The following is a 15916-nucleotide window of genomic DNA, read 5'->3' on the forward strand; positions in this document are numbered from 1 at the left end:
TCACATCATTCTCTAATGATGTGATCCCGTTCATCAAATGAAAACACATGTCTATGGTCAGGAAACTTAACCATCTTTGATTAACGAGCTAGTCAAGTAGAGGCATACTAGGGACACTCTGTTTGTCTATGTATTCACAAATGTACTAAGTTTCCGGTTAATAAAATTCTAGCATAAATAATAAACATTTATCATGATATAAGGAAATATAAATAACAACTTTATTATTGCATCTAGGGCATATTTTTTTTCAAATATTTCATTTATATGGAAAGCAAAATGCTTGAATAGAGCATGTAATCTTAGTTGTGTTGTTTTAAGCAAAAATGCAACAATAATTCAGATGCATGATACACATGAGCATCATATACACACAAGAGGTCATCCGCACTATCTTATGCAACCTATCCACCTCAGCAAGTCTGCCACATCAACATTTCGTCACCGGCTTACGGATGGGCCCGTCAAGCACAACACCCCTGCCAAATCACTATCCGCTACCGTTTGACCAGCAAATAGAATGGACCTCTCTCTCCTTCAATAGCCCTCTCGCGAGTTGCAACCCATCCCTCCTTTCTACAGAAATATTTCCCATGGCTACAGTAGAGTGCAATGGTTGGGATCCATCTCTGCGTGAGGCCACCCCCTCTGGCACCACTGTCTGTCCGACTCCCCTCCATATCACGATTTCCCATCAATGACAGAATCAACAAACTGTGTGGGCCGGAATATGCAACCATCGATGGCTGCGCGGCGGGGGCACAAGCTGGCAGTGCAGTGAGGTTAGATCTATCAGCCAGAGGATGCTGCAACTGGCCACCAACATGCTACCACGGGCTCCACAAGGAGCTGCAACCAGCCACCGAGTGTGCTATGAGGATGGCGCGAGCTACGAATGGTCATCGCCGACGCACATTTTGGGCGATGTTGTGCCCAGCGGCCGACGATGCTACGACACCCATCACCTGCTTCTGCAAGGCGCGTGGCGAGGATGACAGGGTGCTACGACAATCATGATCAATACCGCGACGGTTGCGGCCACAGGGTCTGCGACGAGAGTCTGCGAATAGCGGCGCAGGATGCTATGTTCGACGGGAAGGTGCGGCTCGCTCAAAGTCAACGTTGTGCTCCTCTTGTCTCTGTTTTGGACGAAGCGAGTGAAAAGATGATCATACGGAAGAGATCAAATGGTTTTAATTGGGCCCATCAGACGTCACACGTGCGACCAGCCAGGCGGTCGGTCCGATCAGCCAGTTTTTCTGGGCGATTCTCCTAGAATCGCCCCCCTTCATAGCTTCTTTAAGAATTATCACTTCATTTTTTTTTCTTCATAATCGTAACTAATTAGATCTTAACTAGATAGGTTTGTAAAAAAAAAGGGGGGGGGGGGTGATTTGGGAGAATCACCCAAAAGAACTGGATGTCTCAATCGGCAAGACATAAACCGGCAATCTCCAGTGAATAGTAGGCGCAGACAGATCGAATGGTTTTAATTGGCCCAATCTTACTACATGCGTGCGACCTGCTATACGCTCGTGCCGGTCGCCAACCAAGAAATAAACCGGCAAGCTCCAGCGAACAGTAGCCGCAGATGCTCCAAGCGGACTCCGCCGTGTGGCCGTAACCAAACCAGATTTTTATATTCGGAAAACTCTACCTATCTTTCTACCAACAAACCGACGAGGATACCCAGTTCTAACCCTAATGTTTCTAGATTCTGGAAAAGGGTTAGATCTATCATCACTGTAGATCAGTCAATCTAGTTTTACACAGAAAGAAAGTTGTAAACATTTTTCAAAATTCTCCAACTGAACAAATGAATTTGAATTAAAGCAGTGCCGATCAGGCTCCATTATTTCCAGACCCTGCAGCATTTCCGCTCCTACTTCCAAAGGGTAAACAGGAGTGCACCGGCACAGAGTTGCCCTGCGTGCTATCGCTTGGCACCAGTATATGCTTCGCCCCGGGAGTGAGCTTCACCAGTCCTGATCTCTCCTGCACACCCCGACCACTCGATGAATTGTTGGAAACTTCTTGAATTACATGGCCTGGATGGCTGAGTGTATAACTCACGGAGTTAAGAACGCAAACAGACGAGCTTGTTGAATCTACAATATGTTGCCGAGGCAAATTGGCATGGCAAACTGAAGATGGTGCCCCATGCTGTCCGGTTATAGGCAAGAATGGTGCTGCCAGTGGTTCTGCCCCAGGGATAGGATCAGAGAAATAACCGCCAGAAGGCGGCGAATTCAGCTGATAGAATGCTGCACCATAACTAGGAGGAGGTGGACACCCCAATAGAAAAGGCTGATTGGTCTGCAAGTTTGGAAAATTCCCATACCTGTTTTCATATGACAGTTGATCTCCAGAAGATACATGTGCTGTAGGAAACAGGCTACTGGAATCATGTGGAGTCATGTATTCAAACTGTGCCTGGCTTCTGCTTGAATGATATGTTGAAGCTTGAATTGTACTGGTAGAATTTACTGCAAAATCGGGAAACTTTGAGCTTGTAAAGAGAAAAAAAGGCTGTCCTTATCGCAAGAACACATTTGTCTTTATTTACATATAATAAAGCCGGGCGGAAGCCTGTTTCGAAAAGTACCTTTATGTTTCTGTGCAGTCTCGGTAAACGATTCACCTCTGGTCATGCAAACTTCAAGATCTTTGCCCATCAAACGAACTGTCTGTCTCGTAGAAGGACTAGTCTCACCGAGTTCTCTTAAGCTCAGTGGTGGACCAACAACATCCGCGTCATAAGCTTTGTTTGCCTCTCCATGCAAAAATGTGTCTGCCGATCTTGAACTCCTTACTCTTTCCATGTCAACAGCAGGTGGCTGGTTTTCCGGTTTCTGTGAATTGGAAGACAAATTCATCCAGTTTTCTCTGCGATCAAGCAATTCAGCCTCTGAATTAAAAGTTTCACCATGTGTATTTTCAAGATTGGGCACCTCCAAATTCGAATCATAGGTGCAGTCCAAATAAGTACATTCCGGTGGTGCCATATTCAGATCAATCAATGGAGCAGACATCTCTTTGTTACTAAGCTCAGCAGAGTCATCATGATCGTCTCGCTTATTTGCTTCATTAGTTTTGGTGAATGCTTCCTTGGGCATATGTGAAGTACTACTTTCTATAGCTACACATTTTTCTTCTCCCATAGATGTGGATGAAGAAGTAGCATCCGACAACAGTTTGCACAGACTTTGCTGTTGAGGTAGCTCACAACTATGCATCTTACTGCCAAGTACACCATCTGCTTCCGAGAAGTTGACATGGTTCAGTGATTTGCGACAGAGTTCTAGTACCTCCTTGTCCTTCGAATTGCCATGTTTGCGCCTTGTGTACGTTAGAATGCACTTTTTATTATTATCAATGCACTTTTGTGTGTCAGCCTTCTTCGCATCATTGATCTCCTCAGATATATTTTCTGTCTCTTTTCTGTGATGCTGTGAAGTCTCAGGTTTCTGTGATCGATGAGTATCCAGTCCATCAGGCAAGTTTGGACTTTCAAGTGTGTCCTATGTACATAATTGAGCAGCGTTATTTCAAAACATAAGATACATATTAACTGTGAGTACGAAAAATAAATACTATGAAAGTGGACATAACACATCACATTTGCACATGTATACCTTCAAACAAATCATCAGGAAGGCAGAACGAAAAGTCATTGAACATATCTTGTTATTTTTTCTGTTCTTCTTAAATTTGGCTCACAGAAATTTAGCACAAGTGTGTTATAAAGAATTCAGCTGGTCTTGCATATTTTTTTTTAAAGAAAAGGCATACGCCCGACTTTATAAATAAAGCCACCAGGCAGAATTCTGGTCTTGCATATTTGCAGCTAGTAGGTGAAACATTCATTTACACGCACTGCAAAACTAACAAACTCAGATGTTCTTCTCTAAATACAACTTGTTAGCTAGTGTCAGCCTCGGATGTCATCACCATGTTTAGGAAATACTCCCTCCATTCCTAAATATTTGTCTTTTTAGAGATTTTAAATGGACTAGCACATACGGATGTATATAGACATATTTAGAGGGTAGATTCATTCATTTTGCTTCGTATGTAGTCATCTGTTGAAATCTCTAGAAAGACAAATATTTAGGAACGGAGGGAGTATATAGCTTTTAAGTTCCTAATAACGTAACATTTCTTGTAACCTAATGATAGACACACACACACGTGCATATATAGGTGCTCTAATAAATGACTAACATGTCTCTAACACTTTGCGTAAGAATAAATGTTTGATCCATTTTGATGCTGGAAACAATTGATATGGACACATGCACTAGTGGACTTAAAGGTGAATTAGATGAATATGCGTGTGTGTGCGTGTGCGTGTGCGTGTGTGTGTGCGATCAAATATCCATATGGATTATTTAATTGTCAGTTTGAATTTTGGACAGTGAATAGTAGAATCTCCTGTTGGACACATAGTAATGGATTCATACAGACTAACTCATACACCAGATTGGACAGCTCTACATAATCAAGTCCAGTTGAATAGACCAAGAACATTGCAGAAATAATATGCAAAAAAAAAACATATCTTACATTTATGCAACAGCTAAAGATATGCAGAATTCAAACGGTAAAATGAATGCAATAATAGAACATTTGTGTAGTTAATTATTATTATTATTATTATTAGAGTAGTAGTAGTGTATATATATCATCACATAAGATAAACAATTTAAGGAATGAGTATTGTGCGCAAACTACGGGGTTTTCTAAATCTTTCCTCATGGTACATGAAAATTCTGCCAAAAGTGTATTTACTGTACACAACACAGACATAAACCACACCGGAGACGAGGTACAAGAAGTCCAGGACGAAATCTAGGAATAAATTGCCAAGATGTAGACACACAAATATCCTTAAAATGAACTGGTATGTGCACATGTCAGATGATTTGGGCCCAAATGTCAAAGCAAAGGTTGGGTTATGTAAAAGTAACAACCAGGTGAAAAGCAATTCTTTTTATAGAATAATCCAATCTTACATGCACAAATTCACAACCATGTTAGTTTACGCAGCTAAAATCACATACGACAACATGTCGTCACTCAAAAGATACTTCATGGGATGGATAAATATACTTCATGCACATACCTAGTATTATGTTTAATACGAATTCAAATCATGAAAAAAAATTCAAATACAACCGCAAATAAATAATCACTAAATTTCTAGTCAAGTAGAAAACACAAAGAAACGTGTTCTCGTCCATTTCTAGACAAAGGATTGAAAAACAATGGTGGTTACTGTTGGTTCTATAGTTTTCCACCCCTAGTTCATTGGTCTATACCTTCCCAGCTTTTCGATCTCTCAAATACATCTTCTACTTAGATAAGAATTTGTAATGCATGTTCCAAAGTACAAACATCATGATTGAAATTTTATCAGAAACAAGAGAAGAAAATAGAGACATTTAGAAAACCCTTTTCTACCAATGCAAATTAAATGTATATATAGGCTAGTTTTCTATATTGTGATCGGAATGGTCAAACTGTAGATGTATATAGTACCCGAACACGAACCATCGGATGGACCAAGATTTGGGTGCACCGGTGATCCCAAGCTTGGTGCAGACTGTAATATTTCTTATATTTTCTATTGTTTCCTAAGTTTGTGGAAGCGTTTTTATTATGGTTCTTTCGTTACATTTAGAACTTTCTATCACACTAGCTTAAGAATGAAAATTGGTACACTACAATGAATGCAAATAAGCACCTACTTCAAATGCATAGCGAGAATGCAACTCTCCCATTCAAGAATTGAGCCCATGTGCAGGCTTGTAAAAGTATACATTATATCTAGCTATCAATACATCGTGGCTGAAATTATCGTGTTTTCTTGAGAGAGAAGACCCTACCATGCGATGTAGTTGTTTTGTTCAATAAAAAGATCACATCCATGGTATTATAAAAAATATTATTTTAACAAATATCTTATATGGTGATGATAAACCAATCATATTAACTTCCAAGTTATGGTAATTTATGAATATGCATGCCCAATTTTATCCAACATAGTGTGCACAATGTGCAAGACCACCTTAAACGCAATCCATATATTAATTAATATACATCTATTTTATTAAGACATGCCCAAGTAAGAATTTGTATACCCAAAAACTAACGACAAAAAGATAGTAAAATATATATACAGAGAACATAATGTCTAGCTTGTTGTGTGGCTCTCGATACATATTACATTAATAATCTTGGAATAAGTTAGGAAATACATCGGTGCACGCATATAACAAACTCAAAAAAGGTGAGACAAAACACAACCAGAACACACAACTGTCAGAACCAAGACAAAACACAGCATTTCCTTTACGAGGCAAAACTTTAGTTTGCTTTTTAATTACATATGTTCAACACACCTGCTGGCCCATTGCACCTGGGGAAAAGAATACAAATAATCCAGCACTAACAAACAATGTCATCACATCCAGATAATCAATGGTCTAGCATACTGCCATCAATAGCATGGTTGGAATGATGACGGCAATAGATGTGGCAACAGCAATCAAATATAGGAATTTGGGATGATTAGTTTCCCTCTTAGGTTAAGTATAGTTATTTCCTTCTCTTTCTAAGCTATCGTATTACACATCTTTTCAAGCAGTATAGGCACACACACCTCTACATAAGATGAACCAGCATTTTGATCATCAAGCAAGGAGTAGTGATAGATCCCTCTCTCTACTATGTACCCTCTTCTTTCAAGCAGCTGTGCCATCTAGCATTCTTTCACAGTACTCACCCATTGGTCAAACTATCAAAGTTCATAACATGAACGAGGAAAATAAGCTATCAAACTAAATCGGGACAGTGGTTATTGGGGATACTTGTTGTTGTAGAACATAGCGATAACAGTTTTTGAAGAAAAGTAACATGTTTTGTGACCAAGCTGCTGATAGAACTATGTAATCAAGTGATATAATTTTAAAGAACAAATTCATAATCTAGTCCTTAGAGAGCAAATAAATGGGCTATTAAATCTTAAAAGGTGCAACACATGATGAGCCTTGTATGCAGGCATGTACTATGGGTGTATGCATATTACGAGCATTATCTCTATGTGAAATGTTAATGATTTATACAATGCATAAATTTTTTAAGCACTATATATCAGATGTGAAGAAATGAGGCTTACATTCCCACACACTTGAAACTTAGGTACAAGTTTGGAACCTAGGTGTGGATGGGTTTGCCCCATCGACATCGTACATGTTGAATTTCTACCCTATTCACTACAGGAAAAACACACTACGCTGGGTGTACAAATCACCCGGCGAAGGATGAATCTACCTCGGCGTACCGTATGCCGTGTGCGCCACTCGGCATCAATTACTCGGTGTACAGTTCATCGGTATACAACCATAAGCCGAGCGTATTATGTCGGAGTCCTGACGTACGGATAGGCCGAGGCAAAAACAGCAGCACACGGCCAAAAAAAAAGCAACTAACGGCCAGGTCGTTGTGGTGTACCACACGGTCAGTTCACGGCGTAGAGGCATGTAAGCCATGTGGCCGATATAAAACTCTTGGCGTACTGGAAAACACAAGGCAAAAGATGACTTCCTTTTTTTTTTTGAGGGGAAAACTCCATAATAGAGTACAAACAGCAGACCATGCATCATGCCAAACATATGGTGACAGGCTGACTGTTACATATTGGAAAGTGCCACGCGTACACCATCTTCAAAACATTGTTCCTATGCATGCCTAAGGTGTCTTGAAACATTTCCACACCAGCTATCATCACATAGATTCACATATTAAACACAACTCACCATGTAGTACAAGGTGTGAGAAAAAGGCAACACGATAGACCATGCCATATACTAATAATACTATAAGGCCATCTACAATGGGGGCGCTAAGACTGGGCGCCAGGGTTATTTTCCTGGACATTAAGTGTGATTCCCGTCCCAAACTAAGATATTGCTAGTGCATGCATATCTAACGAGTTCCAACGATCACACATGGTCTAATCAGACGGGAATATCAATATGCAAACTAGGATATTGATAGTGCGATGGTACAACTCTAGTTAGATTATTACCACTAATCAGTTAAGCAAAGCAACCAAAAACTGACCAGCAGATCAAAAGTAAAAAAAAACAGGGCAAAATAACGTAAGGATAACAACAGATGACATCATTGCGTTTACAGACAGGCAGAGGTGGGTTGCGATAGCGATGGACTGGATCACGTACCTTTGTAGCCGCGAAATTCCCCTCAGGCTCTCGCCCTCCGGTGTTCTCCGGCGTTGCAGTCGCGGCCGCCTCCTCCCCCAGCCGTCTCCGCTTCCACTTCTCCTCCTTTGCCTGCCTCACGATGGTGCACAGCGCCTCGTCGCCGTCCACCTGCGTTTGCTCCTTGCATCCGCTATCACCGCCGGGAGGCACGTCCAACGCTGGCGCTGGGTCAAAGAGGTCAGAGATGGACCGCTTTTTCGGCGGCTTAGCCGCAGCAGCAGCAGCCACGGCGGAGGCGAGCTCGTCCGCCCACCACGAGAACCTCGGCGCCTTGATAGGCGGCAGATCCTCGATGTACAAGGGAGGACGACCCTCCGCCGCTCCCTCGACCCTCATGCTCTCCGCGTACCTCCTTCGGATAAATCACAGCGGATAGATCAGAAAAAGAAAACACGCACACATGAAGACGACAACCATAAAATAAAATCGACAAAACCAGGCGGCGCATCGACACCAACCTGATGGAGAACGCGGCGGAGGCCATAGATGCGATGTTGAAGCACTCCCTCGGCGCAAATCTACCTGCGATTTCTGAACGGATTTGGTGCTTTGGGGAGATATAAGGAGGCGTACATATATTATTATTTAATGATAAATTACAGTATATAATGTGGCAAGGTTTTGATAGCATGGAGGCGAATAATTTACGCCAGTGTTTTAGGGGTCGATCGGCCAGGCAATCGGATCGGCCGAACGGCCACTCCACCTGCCGTGCCGCGTCCGATTAGACCACGTGTAATCACTAGAACTCGTGATCCACGTCATCCTTTCTGTACTTTTGATACTCCGAGCATGGTTAATAATATGGCCAGCTGATGGCTATATAAAACTGTCATGTCATTTATAGCCATCATCTATATGCACTCATACAATAATGTGGGCTAGCTACACTACCAAAACAGGGCCCGGTGCCGACAGCCATATATATGCCAACGCCCCCCGTCGGCCTAGTCCAGGATATGCCGACAGCCGGATCCAGGCCGTCGGGCTATCACGAGCTATCCCGTCGGCACAGATGAGTCGTCGGATTAGGCCAGCCTACGCCTACAGCGGCTGTCGGCATAGTTGCTGGCCCGACGGCCCCGCTCGTGACATGCGGCTAACGGTGTCCGATCTATGTCGACGGCCGAGACGGACGGCCGTCGGCATAGATGCGCGTGCCACGTCATCGATCCGAGGCGCATCGACCATCATCTATGCCGACGGTTGCCGTCGGCATAGATGCCACGTCATCGATCCGCGTCGCGCCGTCCATATCTGCCCCTGGTCTCAGCTATGCCGACGGCAGCCCCTTTTTCTTTTTGCATTTCATATAGAATTTTTTATGTTTTTACGTATTATTATTTGATTAACTTACATGTAGCATGTGTTAATATAAGCATAAATACCATACTTTTCGATTCTATACGGAGGGGTGTAACTTGCCTCACGGATGGCGCCACTGCCGGCCGACACCTGGAGGGGGGAAACAGCCGCATCGGGTCTATACGGAGGGGACGTTGCACCCAAGTGTTTATATGGGATGACCTACCACAACCGGGTGGTGTGGTGGCATGTCTGAAGAGGCGGCACACATCTCCGGGGTGTAGGCCCCTCACGCACGGCGCTGCCGCCGGCACCTGGAGGGGGGAAACGGCCGCGCCGGGTCTACACGGGCGGGATCATGCTGTGGGTTTGGTCAGGATCTTGCTCCCAAGTGTTCCTATGGACCGACCTAACACAATCGGGTGGAGAGGTCCACTGGTTAAAGCCCGCCCATGGAAAGTCAAAGGGCTAGATCTCGTGGTCAACCGCTCCAGGGTTAGGCAGGACGGGAGCCCTCGGGGGTAGCAATGCCACCAGAGTGTCGCACATGCCCCCATACATGCGGGGTGGTGTGGTGGCATTTCTGAAGAGGCGGCACGCGTCTCCGGGGTGTGGCCCCCCTCACAGACGGTGCCACCGCCAGCACCTGGAGGGGGGAAACGAATGCGTCGGGTCTACACGGAGGGGGGAAACGAATGCGTCGGGTCTACACGGAGGGGGGAAACGAATGCGTCGGGTCTACACGGAGGGGATGTTGCCGTGGGTTTGGCCCGGATGTTGCTCCCAGGTGGCCCTATGGGCTGACCTAACACAACCGGGTGGAGAGGTCCACTGGTCAAAGCCCGTCCATGGAAAGTCAAATGGCTAGATCTCTTGGTCAACTACTCCAGGGTTAGGCGGGACGGGGACCTTGGGGGGGGGTAGCAATGCCACCGGAGCATCGCACCGGGCCCTCATACATGCGGGCCGGGATGGTGTGGTGACATGCCTGAAGAGGCGACACGCGTCTCCGGGGTGTGCCCCCCTCACGGATGGCGCCGCCGCCGGCACCTGGAGGGGGAAACGGACGCGTCGGGTCTACACGGAGGGGATCTTGCTGTGGGTATGGCCCGGATGTTGCTCCCAGGTGTTCCTATGGGCTGACCTAACACAACCGGGTGGAGAGGTCCACTGGTCAAAGCCCGTCCGTGGAAAGTCAAAGGGCTAGATCTCGTGGTCAACCGCCCCGGCGTTAGGCGGGACGGGGGCCATGGGGGTAGCAATGCCACCGGAGTGTCGCACCGGGCCCTCATACATGCCGGGAGGTGAGTTGGCATGTCTAAAGAGGCGGCACCTGTCTCCGGGGTGTGGCCCCCCTAACGGACGGTGATGACACAGTAATAGACGTTCTGCGATAATGGTGCGACGTGAATATTATTAAATAATTGGAGCGTGATAAAATCATGAGTTTTTTACACGACGTGGGCACATGTGCTATAGGACTGATGGTAATTTTTCATAATTTTTGGTGATGGAGAAGTATCTGAAAACTTCCCACTACACGGATTGCCCTTCGCGTGTCTATGACTATGGCCGGCGGCCTCCGGGGGCTAGCATGCCGCCAAATCTTTCTTAGGCGGCCTCTCACAAGTATGGAAGTGTTGTGGTGGTTGCAAACTCCCGGCACGCATCTTTGGGGTGTGGCCCCCCTCACGGACGGCGGCGCCGCCGGCACCTGGAGGGGGGAAACGGACGCATCGGGTCTACACGAGGGGATGTTTCTGTGGGTTTGTCCCGGATGTTGCTCCTAGGTGTCCGTATGGGCTGACCTCACACAACCGGGTGGATAGGTCCACTGGTCAAAGCCCGTCTGTGGGAAGTCAAAGGGCTAGATCTTGTGGTCAACCGCTCCAGGGTTAGGCAGGACAGGGGCCCTGGGGGGGCGTAGCAATGCCACCGGAGCATCGCACCAGGCCCTCATACATGCGGGGTGGTGTGGTGGCATGTCTGAAGAGCGGCACGCGTCTCCGGGGTGTGGCCCCTGATGTAGGGTATCTTTCACAAAAGTAGCGGATCCCGTGATGAACACAAAGAACACGAGGGGAAACACGAGAGAATCACTAAACCAACAAGAAATAGTCACACATATGCTAGATCCTTGAGTACATAAGAGATCACACGATCCATGGTAAACTAAGGGCAATACAAAGGTAGCCGGTCTTCTCTGTGAGGAGGTCTTGAGGTTCTTCCCGTAAGGGGGTCTTGAATCCGCTTGGGGGATCTTCTCCGAGGAGGCGCTATCTCCGAGGAGAAGGTAACCAAGGGGATGAGCAAAGCTCTCACACGAAATATGAGCTAATCCATTGCTAACCCTAGCTAGGAGGAATAGGAGGTCTATTTATAGTCTTAGTGCAAATGGGGGCGAATGGAGGGGGTACATGGGACTCGGGCTGGAATCCTGTGCACAGACAGGTACCGGACATCCGCTGGGGGCCGGTCGTCCGGTGGCTCACGGGCGGCCGGACCTTCGGTAGTCGTCGGTCGTTCGCTTGTTCTGGCTCGGATGTTGAAGTAGAGGATTTACGGAAGTGGCCGGTCGTCCGGTTGCCGGACGTTCGGTGGCGTCGGACTTCCGCTCGTTTGGCTCGGGTCCGGGGTCGCCGGTCGTCCGGTCCTGGCCGGGCGTCTGCTTGTTGTAGCTCTGCTGGGGCTTCAGGCTCCGGACGTCCGGTCTCGACTGGTCGTCCGGTGGCTGGGGCTTTGTCCGCAGCTCTTCTTCTTCTCCGTCTTCGCACCCATCTTCCTCTTCTGATTCTCCTTGCTCCTTAGCTTCTTCATGGCCAACTCCTTGATACCTGAGTATGCAAAATGTCTCCGTTTGAGGTAGTAGCCATGTTTCATGTGCATCGAAGTGGAATTGTGAGAGGAGAGATGTCACCTCGGTTCCGAGAGCTCTTGCACGTGCTTGTGTCATGGGTCCACTAGGCACTTGGTGAGACGATGGTAGGTCCATGGGGATGACCTTGGGATGCTCCGCATCATCTCCCCTCCCTTGGGGAAGATCCGACCTCGGATCAAATTCTTCATCACCATGGTAGGGCGAGAGGTCCTTGACATTGAAGATGTTGTTCACGTTGTACTTGTCGCGCGGGAGGTCGATCTTGTAAGCGTTGTTGTTGTAGCGTGCAAGAACCTTGAAGGGTCCATCCGCTCGAGGTAGAAGCTTGGACTTGCGTTCAGTGGGGAAGCGGTCTTTCCGAAGGTGTAGCCACACAAGATCACCAATTTTGAATACGATGGGTTGCTTGTTGATGTTGCGCTTGGTCGCAAGTCATTGTACTTGGCGCTCGATGGTGTGCCTTGTATCTTCATGCACCTTCTTGAGATGGGTCACACGTGCACTTGCATCCATATTGATGCGCTCTTGTAGTGGTAGAGGAAGGATGTCCAACGGGGACAATGGGTTGAATCCGTAGACGACCTTGAAGGGGGACTTGCCGGTTGTTGAGTGTCTTGCGCGGTTGTAGATGAACTCGGCGATAGGTAGACACTCCTCCCACTCCTTGATGTTCTTCTTGATGAGCACGCGAAGTAGAGCTGAGAGTGTGCGGTTGGTCACCTCCGTTTGGCCGTCGGTTTGTGGATGATACGCCGTGGAGAAGAGTAGCTTGATTTCGAGCTTGGCGCATAGGGTCTTCCAAAAGTAGCTTAGGAACTTGACGTCGTGGTCCGAGACGATCGTCTTTGGCACTCCATGTAGACACAATATTTCCCTACAAAAGAGATTGGCAACATGTGAAGCATCGTCTATCTTGTTGCAAGAAATGAAATGTGCCATCTTAGAGAAACGGTCCACAACGACTAATACCAAATCCTTTCCATTTCTAGTCCTAGGCAAGCCAAGTAAAAAATCCATGCTAATATCTTCCCATGGTTGATAAGGAATAGGGAGAGGCATGTAAAGGCCATGGGAATGGGCTTTAGACTTGGCTTTGTGACATGTAGATCATCGGTTGGTGAAGCGGTTGACGTTGCGAAACATCTTGGGCCAATAGTAGTTCTTGGAAAGCGTAGCAAAAGTCTTGTCGCGTCCAAAATGTCCCATTAGTCCTCCTCCATGAGATTCCTGCAAAAGAAACAAACGAAGAGAAGACTCGAGGATGCAAAGCTTGTTAGCTCTGATAATATATCCATTTTTGATGTAATAGCGTTCCCAAGAGGTATGCGTCAAACACTTGGCATAAGGAGTAGCAAAAGTAGGATCATGATCATACAACTCTTTTATGTGCTGAAAGCCAATGACATCCAATTCAAGTTGAGTAACAAGCATGCATATGCAGGAAAGGGCATCCTCCACAGTATTTTCCTTACCTTTAATGTACTTGATGATATAAGGAAACGACTCAATAAATTCACTCCATTTTGCATGACGCTTGTTCAACTTGGTTTGACCTTTAAGATACTTGAGTGTTTCATGGTCGGTATGAATGATGAATTCATGAGGGCGAAGATAGTGTTCCCATTCATGCAAAACCCGCACTAATGCATAGAGCTCTTTGTCATATATGGGGTAATTGAGTTGCGCTCCGGAAAGTTTCTCACTAAAGTTAGCTATGGGGCGCTTCTCTTGCGTTAACACACCTCCTATGCCATTACCACTAGGATCACAATGAATCTCAAATGGTTTGTCAAAGTTGGGTAATGCAAGCACGGGAGCATGAGTAAGAAAATTCTTAAGCTCATTGAAAGCGGTATCTTGGGATGGTCCCCAAACAAAAGGCGCATTTTTCTTGCTCAAAGCATGCAAAGGTGAAGCAATGGTGCTAAAGTCCTTCACAAATCTATGGTAGAAACCGGCTGAACCAAGGAAGCTACGCACTTGATGCAAGTTGGTTGGTTGTCGCCAAGTTTTAATAGCATTGATCTTAGAGTCATCAACATGAACACCCTTAGAGGAAACAACAAAACCCAAGAAAATGAGCTTATCAACGCCGAAAAGGCACTTTTCCATGTTAGCACAGAGACACTCTTTTCGAAGAGTTTGCAAAACGGTGCGAACATGGGTGACATGATCTTGAAGAGATTTGCTATAAACAAGGATATCATTGAAGTAGACCACAAGAAACACACCAATGTAAGGGCGAAAGACATGATTCATAAGATGCATGAAAGTACCCGGTGCCTCCGATAAACCCATAGGCATGACTAACCACTCATACAAACCAAACTTTGTTTTGAAAGTGGTTTTCCATTCATCACCCTCTTGTATGTGGATTTGACAGTAACCACTTTTAAGATCAATTTTTGAAAAGATAGTGGCACCACTAAGTTCATCAAGCATATCATGAAGGCGTGGAATGGGATACCAATAGCGAACGGTGATAGCATTGATAGGTCTACAATCGGAGCACATGCGAAATCTACCGTCTCGTTTTGGCACAAGAATGACCGAAACGGCAGAAGGACTCAAACTTTCACGCACATGTCCATGGTCTATGAGACTTGCCTTTGTATTTCTTTGGTTTCTTCGGGGTTGACGCGGTAGGGAGCTTTGTTCGAAAGAGGTGCTCCGGGGATGAGGTCAATGCGGTGCTCGATGCCTCGTAGTGGAGGTAGTCCCGGAGGTAGCTCGTCGGGGAAAACACCTTGGAATTCCTTCAAAAGAGAAGACAACACTAAAGGTAGAGCGTGAGAGGTGTTAATGTTTGGTGCGTCGTCCTTGCACAAAAGGACATAGTGTAGGACACTAGATGGGTTCTCACACACTCCTCTTATCTCACTTTTGGTGGCAAAGAGAACTAAGTTCTTCTTGTCGCTCATTGTGGATGCACTCGATTTGGGCTTGTGGCGCTCACTCTCTTTTTGCTGGCTCGCTCTCTCACTATTCTCTCCATGATGGTTGGCTTGTGTGTCGGCGATCACTTGGCTTGGAGACATAGGGCGAAGTACATACTCCTTTCCCTTCATCTTGAGGATGTAGTGGTTCGTTCGGTCGTTGTGGATGACACCTCTATCAAATTGCCATGGGCGTCCAAGAAGAAGGTGGCAAACGGTCATTGGAACGATGTCACACTCCAAAGTGTCTTCGTAGGCGCCAATTTTTAAGGAGACTTGTACTCGTTGCTCGACTTAGATAGTGCCGGAGTCGCTAAGCCATTGAACTTTGTAGGGATGTGGGTGCTTCGTCTTGGGCAATTGGAGCTTGGAGCAAAGTTCTTCACTTGCGAGGTTACGACAACTCCCTCCATCGATGATGACCTTGACGGATCTTCCATTGATGCCGGGCTTGGTGTGGAATATGTGGCATCTTTGGTCTTCTTCTTGTTGATGTTGAAGAGTCAAGA

At 46.0% G+C, this 15916-nt stretch overlaps 1 protein-coding gene across 1 annotated transcript; it reads right to left on the reverse strand.

The window, feature by feature from the left end:
* Positions 1–1528: 1528 nt before the first annotated feature.
* Positions 1529–8974, reverse strand: LOC125548098 (uncharacterized). The gene is made up of 4 exons (XM_048711780.2): positions 8747–8974; positions 8247–8640; positions 2606–3521; positions 1529–2486 (listed from the first exon to the last, which is right to left on the reverse strand). Exons 1-4 carry the CDS (start codon positions 8917–8919, stop codon positions 1843–1845), a joined length of 2127 nt encoding a protein of 708 aa, XP_048567737.2. The 5' UTR covers positions 8920–8974; the 3' UTR covers positions 1529–1842.
* Between the last annotated feature and the right edge of the window lie 6942 nt (positions 8975–15916).

The sequence above is a fragment of the Triticum urartu genome, chromosome 3A, assembly GCF_056163025.1.
Source record: "Triticum urartu cultivar PI428250 chromosome 3A, HENAU_Tu73, whole genome shotgun sequence".
Classification (NCBI taxonomy): Eukaryota; Viridiplantae; Streptophyta; class Magnoliopsida; order Poales; family Poaceae; genus Triticum; species Triticum urartu.

Excerpts from the sequence above, each read along its gene's own strand:
- LOC125548098 (XM_048711780.2), bottom strand. The coding sequence starts at position 8,919 with ATGCTATCAAAACCTTGCCACATTATATACTGTAATTTATCATTAAAT. Across the intron at positions 8,641-8,746 it reads TCCGCCGCGTTCTCCATCAG|GAGGTACGCGGAGAGCATGA; the intron begins GTTGGTGTCGAT and ends ATTTATCCGAAG. Across the intron at positions 2,487-2,605 it reads GACTGCACAGAAACATAAAG|TAAATTCTACCAGTACAATT; the intron begins GTACTTTTCGAA and ends CCGATTTTGCAG.